The 13,034-nt window shown below is 41.3% G+C and overlaps 1 protein-coding gene across 1 annotated transcript in view; it reads left to right on the forward strand.

The window, feature by feature from the left end:
• Positions 1-13,034, forward strand: part of pik3c2a (phosphatidylinositol-4-phosphate 3-kinase, catalytic subunit type 2 alpha) — a 45,272-nt gene that overhangs the window by 2,759 nt on the left and 29,479 nt on the right. Inside the window, exon 2 of the mRNA XM_084018472.1 lies at positions 1,456-2,701. Within this exon, the coding sequence (XP_083874598.1) occupies positions 1,538-2,701 (1,164 nt within the window). The 5' untranslated portion in view covers positions 1,456-1,537. The remainder of the gene's footprint in view (positions 1-1,455; positions 2,702-13,034) is intronic.

The raw sequence follows: 13,034 nt of genomic DNA on the forward strand, positions 1-13,034 counted from the left end.
GTTTACGTACAGATTCAGGAAGTTGCTGCTGTTTTTTTTGTGTCTGGCTCAGTATGTTAACTTGACATTTGGCAGATAAGGGACTCTGACCTTTTGGTTATGAAGCAGTGACTTTAACTACTGAGCTTTAATCAGTCTCACAATGCATTCTAAATGCAATAATTGTTCGAAAACAATAATATATGGAGGAACTACCTTGGTCAAAGCATGTGGCATTTCTGCACAGAATGAATTATCAGTGACAGCAGGCACCAAAAGACGACCTTTTATGCATTTAGAGTCCCAAAGCTGTGTTCTTGGCAAAGTTGGCACCAAGCTCTCCTAGTCGAATGCTTAATGAATGCAGACACATTGTCACTGCCTGCTGATGTTAGCACAGCTGATAAGACAATCTTGGGCCATGGTGGTAACATAATGCTAACGGAGTGAGAGAAAGCCAGAGGAAGAGAGAGCGACCCGTTGGGCTGCTTAGCATGCCAAATTCCTCAGCTGCACAATAGTGCTAGGCTAGCTTGAGCCCCAGCACAGCCAGCCCTCTCCACCACAATGGGAGGGGAAGCTCAGGAGAGGCCGGTGACGCCTGGGGAGGGAAGGAACTCACTCAACCCTGGGGCTGTGATCGGTCAATGAATGGTCGCTTTGAGAAGGCACTGTGTCATTTTAGGACCACAAGACACTATTTGCAGCAATGTTTTTTCTCATCTTATAGACGTGGAACACTCTTGGCTTCTGCCTGTTATAGGCTAACCAAAAATAGTTAGAATTATCAAAAATGGAAGATGCCATTGTTTGGCAACACATTTTTTTTGGAGGAGGAAAAACACAGTTTGATGACATTATTGTGGGATGGGAGAAAATTATCGGCGGATGAATCAATAATTAACTGTCAGCTGCTGTCCTACACAGAAGCATGCAGATGTGTGTGTTACAAGTTGTGTGAGTTATGTCACCTTGTTATAAATGAAAGCGCAATTGTTTGTTTAAGTCTTTTTCTGGTATGTGGTCAGCCCAGCGCTTGGTTAAACAATACCACAGTGCACCTTGCAATGTCAAGGTGAACAATAAAGAGGCACACTGATAGGGGATCGCTTGTTGTGAGTGAACTGATCAATTCACATGTCATCGACTTGCTGGTAATGTGGCCTACTTGATGCCCTTGACTCCAAAGCAAGTGCAAGTAATTATTGGCTGTACATATGTGACAAATGACAATCAATAAGCATATTGAAGCCTGTTTACAGCAACAAGGTTAAGGGAAAATTAAGCTGACATTCATATCATACAACAATTCAATACAGATTATGCCTACATCTATTTATATAATGCTTGTTTGACTCGCAATTATAATTATACATAGTTATATGGTCCAATCTGCTAATACAATCTGAAAATGTTTCTAAATGATATACAGACTGCTTTGACTCTGTGAACCTCATATGTTTTTTCCTTTTTTAGGTGTTTAAAGACTTGCCACACAGCCCTTTGAGCCACACTGACTTCAAAGCCGTCACACTCATGGCACTTTCCAGTTGACACAATGGCCCAGATATCAAGTGGTAATGGGTTCAAGGCGGACGTCCCCCAGCCAAAGGGGGTCGTGGGTAAAGAGGAAGCACTCCGCATGGAGGAAGAGGCTTTAGCAAAATTGCAAAGGGATAAGAGACCTACTCTTTCAGGTTCAACATCCTCATCTCCCTCTGCAGCATCCCCATCTTCTTCAAAACCAAAACCATCCAAAGCTACCACTACTGCTCCTCAACCTTTACCCTTTACTAATAGACCGGAAAAGGACCTCATCGTCTTCCCAGAGACCAAGAAGCAAGCAGAGCAGAACAAGTTCAGGGATATTGATGTGGACAAGCTGACCAATGAGGAACTTGAGAAGCTCCTACTGGATGAAAACTTTGGGGTTAACAGCAAGGTGTCCCGCCCCTCATCACTACTGGGGTTTAACCTCAGTGCCTCCTACCCTGGAGGCCATCCGTGTAGCTCCTCTCCTTTCCAGAGTGGCCAGTGGACACCTGTTCTGTCCACCCCATCTAACTCAAGCGTGTCCACTCCCACCCATCAGCCTTCCCCACTGTTCCCCTCCGCTCCATTCCCCAAACCAGGCACATTTCAGAATGGTTTCACTCCAACCATGTCGCCCTTCATGACCCTGACAGCGCAGCAGCCATCCTTCCTGGCCTTCACTCCCATCCAGCCTGCAGCTGCCATGGTCTTCCCACAGCAAACAGTGATGCCCCCAGAGATGGCTAAACTGTTTGACAAGATTGCCAGCACCTCAGAATATTTGAAGAATGGCAAATCGGCCAGCACTGACCTAGATTCCTCTCAAGTGGTCGCAGCTTCTCTGGCACCCAACCCACCTCCTCAGCAGCCAGCAGTGATGGAATCTTCTAGCATCAGCCGCTTTGACTGGCTTGATCTGGACCCACTTACAAAGCGTAAAGCTGAGAATGAGGAAGCATCCGTTGCATCAGGAGACACTGAGCAGACAGTACCAGGAGTCGCAGGGGATCCTTGGGATGCAGTGCTTGAGACCGAAGGTAACAGTAGTAGCAGCAGCCCCCCGCAGGACGTGAAAGCATCACCGTCTGGTCGCTCACCGCACAGGAGAGCCTCAACAGGAGCAGCTGTCACTAGGAGTCACTCGCTCAACATCCCAGGGACCTCTTCCCAGCACAAACCAAATAATCAGGTAGGATTTCAGTAAAAAATATAATTGTTCTTATCTTTTAGATTTCAGGGAAAGTCTGCAAATATTTCTATAGGCCTTTTCACAGTACACTCTTTGGCATGTAATAGTAGGAAAAGTTGAAAAAAAAAATTTCCACCAAAGCTTTTGTAATTTTACATCAGAAATGTCTGCAACATCTGTGATCCTTTCACTGGTTTGAAGTGGGCAGAGCTCAGTTTAAAAAAAAAGCAATGTCACATACTTCTGTGCACCACATCAAGGTGAAGCAACCGTTGAATTAAAATGTAAGGACAGTTGTGGGGTAGTTTCCTGATGTTGTCAGACCAATGTGAATCACATCTGATCAAAGCACACCCATACAGTTCAAATGAAGCAGATTAGCTGAGTTTTTGAGTGTTAAATTCCTAATGCTTAAGGCTGTGTTTTTCTGAAATGTTGCTCATTAAGTCAAAAACCAAGTTTTGCAATACATTACCTGCTAGACTTGTACCACCCTGAAAAGTTTTACGAACAACACTGTCTTCACACACTATTGACAAATTGCTATGTGAAACCACAACTCTTGCAACAAGAGCAGTTTAGTCAGGACAGATGATGTATCTTCTCGTTTACCCGAAGCATCCATCAAAGTCTTTTTTACGACTGCATACTCCTCATCCATTCACTAGCACACGTAAAACATCCTCTTTACTTCTACTCTCTGTAATTAAGTTTTTTTGCTGTGGTTGGCTACCCACTGTTTCACCACACAATGTCCTTTCAACCACATTTTGTGATTAATTCTGCCATGCAAGACACGTGTGATCTAATTTCTTGTGATGAATATTTAGAACATTCATTTGGGACAGTGCTGTGGGCATGTGGCATGTGATACGGTTGCCTCAAAATCTCTGCACCTAAAATCAAAAAACCATCTGTCATTTGGCAGGTCTGAGCTAGCCAGGTTGAGAAATAAGCCTTTTACTCAACATTACAACCATAATGAGGCCAAACATGAATTTGTCACCATGTGTCTATTTAATCAGCATTCAAGAGTCAGATTTACCAGAAGTTATAAATCTTTTGTCTGGAAACGGATGAGTAAAAGACATTTCATGCTTCTTCAGAAGTGCTTTTCACATACTCTTACAAATGTGAAGTGATTAATCTGGCTGTCGACATATTACTGCACTCTGCAGTTGACCCCTCCTAAGTCCCTCCCCTTTACTTGTTGTTGCTAGGTCAGAAGAAGAGGAGCGAATATTGAGCTGGGTGTATATGTGGTTATATTTTCTGGTAATTTATGTCATCTTAAAAATATGTCCGCAACCAACCTATCTATACTCTTCCAGATCTCTTTAAAATGATCACAGAAATAAGGAGGAAGCAAACCTGGCTGAGGTTGGCGACCTGACATTAAGCTAACTCCTCTCCTCTTGATGTCACAGTTGCTCTGTTAGCCAGTGTTGTGCTAACATTAGCTAACTTAAAAGACCATACCAGTGTAACTAAATGTCATTGTCCATTGACAACATCAGCCACTTAGTTTACATAAACCTCTACCATGTTTACCAAAAATGTTTTATTTTTTAGATATTGTGAAATTCTTTGTTTACCTTTTGTCAGTATTCAATGAACGTTACTCAAATTTGACTTTGGAATTCAGCACTTGTAAGGAACTATTTTTCCAGGCGTAATAATATCAACATTCTGATCAATGGCTCTCTTGGATCTGTTGTGATTGAGAGCTCAGCGGGCAGAACCAAAGTGTTAAGGAGGTCAACAATTGGCTGAAAGTTACACCTCAGACTTCTCCCAGTACATCTTCCTCATATTCATGCTCTGACATGTTGTTTTCTGAGCAGGATCTTCTTCTCTTATTTGAATTGTGGATCCTAAACTAACGTTGAAGGGAAGATGTGTTCTTCATGGAGAAAGTAAAAAGAGCTGGTTATTGAGGTCAGCGTACGCCAAATTCAAATCACTTGAACTCGATTTTACCGGCTAGCCATTCACGTAAACTCGAAGCACACATTACAAACAACATAAGGTCATTAAGATATTGCTTTTCAATGCCACCAGTGGCCGAGATCTCCACAGAGTACTTTCAGATCTGGAAAGCCTATTCTGTTGGACATTGGGTCTGTTTTTTTGTTGCAGTTTTCAAGACACCCATTTCCTGCTCATTGTATTTCTCTGTGTCCTCATGACCAAACAATTGGTCTCTCTGATACATTTCTCACACCAGGGGATAATTAACTTCACAACACTGTACAAGGCCCTCATTTCCAAAATAGCAGATGGTTGCGAAAAAGGAAAAACACAATTTGAACATGGTGTTTGAAAAGATTGTGGTACAATTTGGTCAAAAAATAAAAATAAACTTTGTGGAAAAGGTCATAAACATGTCTATCCAAGGGCAGTTTCGGTGTACTGTTCCAGTAGATCTTTTCAAGTTCATGTGTGGGACTCCACAGACATATACTTTGCCACTCATCAAAGGAAACTCATCCAGTCTGTGTCCTCCAGGGTTGAGGAATGCATATTCCTTGAAAGGATGAAGCAGTTTGTTTACACTTGCTTTTATGTTATGTCTAGGTCCACGTCTGTGTTTGTTGCTCAGTTGGCCCTGCATTCTTTGAATTAATTGTTCAGTATAAGTCCTTGAACATTTTCACTTTAAAAAAAAAAAAAATCTGCATCCATTTTGTCTGCAATCTTTGTGTATGTGAGGTTGAGATGGTTTGTGTATTTGCTTGCCTGACAGTGGGTGCCCATGTTGTTATAAACGGGACTAAGCCTGGAAAGCTCTCCTTTGCTCCACAGCAGCACTGGAATCACCTAAGAGATCACCCTCATAAGATACTGGGCTTACTCTCTTATCTTCTAGACTTAGACGGGAGAGAGAGGCTGTATTTCCATAGGTTGGATACCTGTGGTATGCCGCACTTTGAGCAACTGTGATTAGATCCTGTGATGAGGTCAAATAAGACGACAATATCTGCTTCACGGTAAAAGATTAAAAAAAGAACAATTAGGAGACACTTAGGTTGATTAGAGATGTGAGAACAGGAACACAGCAGTGAAACTAGACTTCCAACCACAGAGACTGTAATAACAGAAGCTACCATACCACATGTCATTGTGTGGTTCATCTTCTGATGCACTTACTGAGAGTATATATAAGAATATCACCTTGTGGTGCATCAATACATCACCCTGTTACTCGAGAAATCTAAAATGTATTTATGGATTGAGTTCACAAAGAGCAATGCATTCATGTGCTTAATTGCAGATAATATGACATGGTTGAGCAAATGCACTTAATAGACAGCAAAACTCTTAAGTGAAGCATGGGAAACCTGTTGTTGTTGTTGTTGTTGTTGGAGGTAACTGGACTCTTAATATGATAACTGTCTTGGTTGGTTAGCATTTTTAATAGCATTAGCCAACACTTACGTAGCATTAGCCAACACAGAAACTCCTGCAGGTTGTAGAGATGGTTTGAGTCGAGAGATGGAATTATTTCATGTGGTCATGTGGTCATAATTGAAATAAAAACAATGTTGAAGTTGAAAAGTTGAGACAATTTTTTTTTACAAAAGAAATTACATGTTTTGTTTTTACAGACAGATTAAAGTACCAAAAAACAAGAAATGCTTTCAACTTTATGGGCTCATATCTTTCACTTTATATAAATTGTATAAAATACTGACTAAATACAGACCCACATCAGAGAACCAGTTGGTGACGTCACGGTCACTACCTCCAATTCTTATATACATCAGATATTCAGACACATTTTAACCCTTGCTCAAAAAAAACTAAATACAATTCTCCATTGCCGCGCAACAAATTCTGAAGTATTGGTTGCTGGCTGTAACTTTGACAAATGTGGAGAAATTGATTCTGCATACAATCTCGTTAGGAGTTGCATATTGTCACATGTTGGGGTCAGACTTCTCAGATCCTAAGTGTAACTTGGCTTAGCATGTGGCCTAAGAGAAGCCTTTGATGAATTGCATGCATTAACAATAAACAATTTTCTTTTACGCATGAATCCTGAATTCCAATTAAAAAAAACATTTGACATAAAGTCGTACATTTCAGAGAAAAAAACCCTGATATTCTTTTCTCTGAATATTGCCTCGCCCTGGCTCTGCTTTATTTCTTTTTAATGTTTTACCTACAATGGCCCTAATATGCATACATGACTTAGGTTTTTTTACCCTGTTGTTGCACTCACATTTATGTGTACAAAGACATTTCTTTTATTACTATTATTTCCAAGATGAGTGTTTGGATGGCAAGTAAGCCTAAATTTGCCAAGCCTTCTTCTGATTGGCAAGACTGTCATGTAAGATGTGGTGTGTGCAGAGGGGGGTAAAAATGGAACAAATGAGGTGGAACTTGGAGACTTACTTAAAACTAATGTCACACATACTGTATGTCTCATTCTGTTTCTCTTGAAGCCTTTGTTGTTTATATGTATTTTATTCTCTTTGTCTCTAACTTTCTTCCAGTTTCACTCTATTTTATTTCTCTTTCTGTATTTACTATCTATTCCTTGTCTCTTCATTTGTTTCTTCACCTCTATCACTTAACTCCTTCCCTTCACTGACTGCCTGTGGTGCCTGGCTACTAATCGCTTGCTTTGGCCTTTGGAAATAAAGCTGTAGGTTAGTGATAATCAGCAGTCAAACAAATAGCTCTATCTACAGTTCAGCCATCACACCTCGCAGCACCAGTACCTGTTCAGACCTGGCTCATACTGTTTGCAAAGCAACGCTGGAAATGAATGCGTCATTTACCACACGTTGCCATGTCTGGGTTCATTTTACTTATCTTCACAATTGTTTCAAGAAGTTTAGTTCCACTCGATTCAGCGTTACTGGTTTTTTGGTTGGTGCAGTAGAGCTTCAAATCCAGTGGAGAAATGGTAAGGATTTTTAGTTTGATGTGACTTTGTGCTGGATCTAGCCCCACATCATATAACTTTACAAAGAGATGGAAGGTGTAGGGATACACATTTGTTTGTTTGAATAACTGGCTATTCATCTATTTAATTTAACAAGACCCGTTCTTCAGTAACGTAATACTTATGATTATGTAATGAGACAGATAAGCTAGTCGACTAGATTACATTTTGAGTAGTGTAAGTTGTAAATAGTAAGTAAGTGTTTTGCTTGCCCTTTCTTTGTGGATCAACTGAGCATGTCTGTTCTTGCACCGTTCCTTCAAAAATGACCTGCGGGCAGTTTTTTGTCTGAACTAGTTTTTATCTGAACATATGCTGCGATTCAAGATCACGGTGTGTATGTGTGAAAATGAAGCGTACAGTGTGCCAGCATGCACCGTACATTTTTGCCAACTGACTACACAGCAAAGCTCACCTTCCCCCACAGAATGAAAAGACCTCCAGCAGCTCTTTTATATCTCTCACACCTCCGTACCATCCCATTACAGACTCGCCCCCGTTTTCTTTTATCATCATCTAATTACACTTTCGACACCTGTATAGGAATGTTGTTCCACCAGGCAGAGCACAGGTTTAGACGATGTTGTAGTGCAGGGACATGGCATGGATCCCAGTTAACTGTGTGACTCACTGGGCAAAACGCTCAAAACGTCTCCCAACCTTTGACCCTGTTTACTGGCAGAAAACAGGAGACACATTGTGGAAGATGGCTTGGGGAAGCAGAGTAGGTAGAAAACCAGATACTAATGCACAAACCTTGCTAACAGCAGTGGGAATAAGATGCATTCTGCAATGTTTCAGATATTTCCTCCAATCACAAAATGGCAAATAATCTGATGTTATTTGACAGTCTGTTCCCTCCAGCCAGTGATTTCAGTTAATTCCAGGAAGTTTGAGTTAGGTAGCCGTCAGTCATTTCCTGATCGAAAGAAGAAGTTCGTTTGTGTTTTCCGAGCAGCTGGTTCCTCTGATGTAAACTACAGAGCTTCTCACAGGCCCATCCATGAAGCTGTGCTCAAACAGAAGTGCCATTAATGTTTTAGCCAACGGTTATGAGTTGCTGACTATTCACAACCCATTCAAATCAATCTCCATCAATTCAGTAACTGTTGGATCAGCATAATGGGATCACTTAGTATTTTCCACACAAAGTAATATTGTAAAATCAAGTCTGGAGCTAGTACTGTTTTGAGGCTTGCAGGTCATTCCCAGGTTGTGTCGGATAAATGACTGAATTTAGAAATAAAAAACCGATACAAGCAACTGATTTAGGCTACTGTTAAAATCTTTTTTTCTCAGCAAATGGATGTTTGAGCACTGAAGAACTACACTTTTTTTTTAAATATGTTGCTGTGCAGCTTCTTGCTTGTAGGCTGGTCAAATATTGACAGTGGCCGGTGAATATTTGAGTGCAGGTTTCCTGTGGACTGTGCCAGGCTAATGAAAATTACCCCAGACTAAGAGATACGGAGGTGTCTAGTGTCTAGGTGCGTAGTGTAACTCAATACTGATGTTTGGCTTGGAATTACCACCAGCCACCAGTCACAGCTGTGGTCGGTTAAGCCTTTCAGTTCAACTACTGCAGTAAGGCTTCCTGTGTGCCCATGTCTCATGCAAGAATGCCACAAAGCACATTTGCACTGCATAATTTGTGTCATTCGCACCGCCCGAGACCACCCGCAAGAATTTGCGTGTATTTGCGTCTTTGCATTGACTTTATATGTACTTTTGGTCTAAACATACCTGAAGTCATTAGAGGCAGAATATTGCAACACAGCAAATGTTACACCTCCAATACCTTACAGGTACCCGTGTAGTTTTTTTTTTAAACAAAACAACATTTCTGATAACATTCAGTGTTGGATACATTTCCCTCCACAAAAAAAGAATATTAAAGATAAAAAAAAAATAATTTGACACCTGCATCCTTTACGTGATGGGTATTTGGGAGAACTAGATACCACTTTCATAAGGTAGCTCATTCATATGAAAATTGTTCACATGAAAAAGCGATGTGGACTTCCTCACGTTCTGCATTCTTTAGCCCACAGAACATTCTCAGTAGACTCCTCCATCCAAGCCAGTCAGACTTCTGCTGGGCATGCTGGTCGACTTCCTGTTAGCTCCCCACACTCCCCACAATTCAATCAAGCACGGCATACTGCATATTCTTAGCCCAGGGCTATCCTTAGCCCTAACGGTACGTTCACACCAAATGCAAAGCTTTCACGCAGTGCTAAAAAAATCGATGGAAAGATGCAAATAGACCTGATTTTTTTGCAAGCTGAAATATTTCAACAGTGATGCATAAGACAATCATGAGGACTGAACAGTGGTGTGGTGGTTATCACTGTCGCCTCACAGCATGAGGGGCCTTGGGTTCTGGGTTCGGGGTCCTTCTGTGTGGTGTTAGCATGTTCTCCCTGTAATAGTGTGGGTTCTCTCCGCATACTCAGGCTTCCTCCCACAGTCCAAAGACATGCAGGTTAGCTTAATTGATGACTAAATTCCCCATGGTTGTGAATGTGAGTGTGAATGGTTGTCTGTCTCTACGTGTCTGGTGACTCCCTTCACCCATTGTCAGCTGGGATCGGCTCCATCATTCCATTTACATTTAGGGCATTTAGCAGACACTTTTGTCCAAAGCGACTTACAATAAGTACATTTGTCAAAAGAAAGAAACCACAACATATTGCCGATAAAGTAAGAGCAAAAAATAGAAACAAGTGTTAGGTCCTTGTCTGCATAAATTAGTAGCTGTTCAGCAAACATACCTTAAGAACAACAGTGCTATGATCAAATAGGTAAGAACATGGAAGTGCTATTTTTTGGGGGGGTTGTTGTTAATGGGTCATGCTATGCAGAGTCGAGGTGAAGTCTGAAGAGGTGAGTCTTGAGTCTTTTTCGGAAGATCGCAAGTGACTCTGCTGTCCTGTCGGGAGTTCGTTCCACCACTGAACAGAGAAGAGTCTGGACTTTGCTGAGCGACATTTGTTTGATTTCAGCGATGGTGGTACCAGCCGGCCAGCTGAAGTAGAGAAGCAAAGTGCTTGCGTCGGGCTGTGTAGTTTGACCAGTGTTTGAAGGTAGATGGGTGCCGTTCCATTGATGGCCTTGACAGCCGTACCATCGTCTTGATGTATAAACATTGTAACACTTCTCTTCAGTCAACCATGAGGTTAAGTTACCTAAGAAAAATAACAAGAATAGTGTGTCTGTGTCATTTAGTAGAAGCAGGAGTCACATGTGTCATAATTGATTATGTCTCACTCTGGAGCAGAATGTGGCCACAGCTTAGTGATGTCGTTCACCCAGGACAAAAACGCCTCTTTTCTAGACTTGAATCTTGCCAATATAGACATTTGTCAGGATTGTTATATCAGAGCTCCCAGTAGGTTTGGAAAATGTGGAAAAATAACTTTAGATATGTTCCATGACTTGTCTGTCTAATAGTTTGCAAAAATCCAGCAAGGACATCCATCATGAGATAGTTGGAATACTGTGAAAAGAGTCATCATCACATTAACCAGCTCAAACTACTGGTCACATACCACAGTTCACTCTGCATGACCAGCCACCATCAGGGTTATAATCTTCCTTTATGTTGTACAGCATGTTCCTGGTATTACCGGCAGTGCTGTGACACATCCGAGTGAAAGCAGAGAAAGGAAGAAGGATTAGTCAACGTGTGAATCATATGAAGCCTTTCCCATGACTTCAAACACCAGGAGCACCAGGAGAGAAACAAAGATGGGGCTGTGTGTGTGTGTGTGTGTGTGTGTGTGTGTGTGTGTGTGTGTGTGTGTGTGTGTGTGTGTGTGTGTGTGTGTGTGTGTGTGTGTGTGTGTGTGTGTGTGTGTGTGTGTGTGTGTGTGTGTGTGTGTGTGTGTGTGTGTGTGGAAGCAATCCTCACTCCAAACATAAACACTGCTAATGTTTCTTTTCGTGTTGGCGATCTAATGATTTCTCTCAGTTGCTCTACCATCATTATTTTCTATCTCCTTCTGTTCTGTATGTCTATCCTTCTTTTTTTGTTGTTGTTGTTGTCAGTCATTTTCTTTCCCTCTGCATCCCTATGTCCCTTCACTGTTTTTTGTCTGCAAAAATATTGAGAGCCTGTGACAGAAATGTTGTGCAGGCAGGAACCCAGTCTCCTCTCTCCCTTGCTGGGAGTTGCAGGTGGTTTGGTGACAGACTTGGCCTTCTTTCCAAGCTCCACATGCTGACTTAGAGATTTCTATCTGCTGCTGTTATATCAGCAGAACAAAACTCTTGGGGCTGAAGTGTTATGGCCTACATTATATCTCAGATTAAGCTGCTTGATGTTGTGATGTTGGTTATTAGGATTGGTGCTCCAATTTTTTTTGTAATTTTGCATTTAGTTGACAGGCTGCAATTGGACCGAGGTCACGTTAGTTATGTGGTATGCACTTGACCACCAGGTCACCCCGGACTGTTGGTTAGGTTATGAGGAGCAGGATGTTTGGACTTGATCAATCAGCTAAATATTAATTGGCAACAATTTAGTGATTCATTGTTTAACGCATCTTTAAGCAGACATGTCAAACATTCTTTGGTCTTAGCCATGGACTGTAATTAGTGGATGTTGTTACTGTGATGTCACCCATTGGTTAGTGAATTATGGTTTTGAATAGGGATGCACCGCTACTTTTTTTCAGACCAAGTACAAGTACTTCCATTTCAGTACTTGTCGACACCGAGTACTGAAATGATTACTATATAATAATAATAATAATAATAATAATAATAATAATAATAATAATAATAATAATACCATTACAGTTCTAACAATAACTTTCAAAACATTTTACACGTTCATCAGATAATCACTTTCTGAATGTAACAAATAAAAAATCCAACATGATGCTGTTGTTACATTTTAACATTCAACTTTGTGTTTTTCTGATGCAATCAGAGCAGAGTTTGCACTGTGGATATTAATAATTAACCGTTAAACCGTGCTATCAGTTAAAAAGTTAGGATTATTACAGATAAACAGCTAAGAGACTCAGAGCAGCTTGTCACTAAAAAGGGGAATAGTGCTGGTCCACCTTAAAGGTCAGTCCACCTTAAAGGGATACTTCCCCATGTGCATTGTGCTTTGTATTGTTAGAAACCCGGTAGTATTTTTGAGTAGTCGTGCATCATTTCCTCATTTTCCTCAGAGACGGGAGGTCTCCGTATATTATTCTGAAAAAGAGCTGCCTTGGTTAGAGGGGGTACGACTGCAACACTAGTTCCTCATGTTTTCAACCCGCCTATAGGGGGTGGGACCCACTGAGGCTACAGACCTATTACAGATTAGTGGGCGGGACCTCACTTGCAGAAACTAAAAGCAACATCCGCCATCAACTT

Source organism: Eutrigla gurnardus, assembly GCF_963514095.1.
Source record: "Eutrigla gurnardus genome assembly, chromosome: 9".
NCBI lineage: Eukaryota > Metazoa > Chordata > Actinopteri > Perciformes > Triglidae > Eutrigla > Eutrigla gurnardus.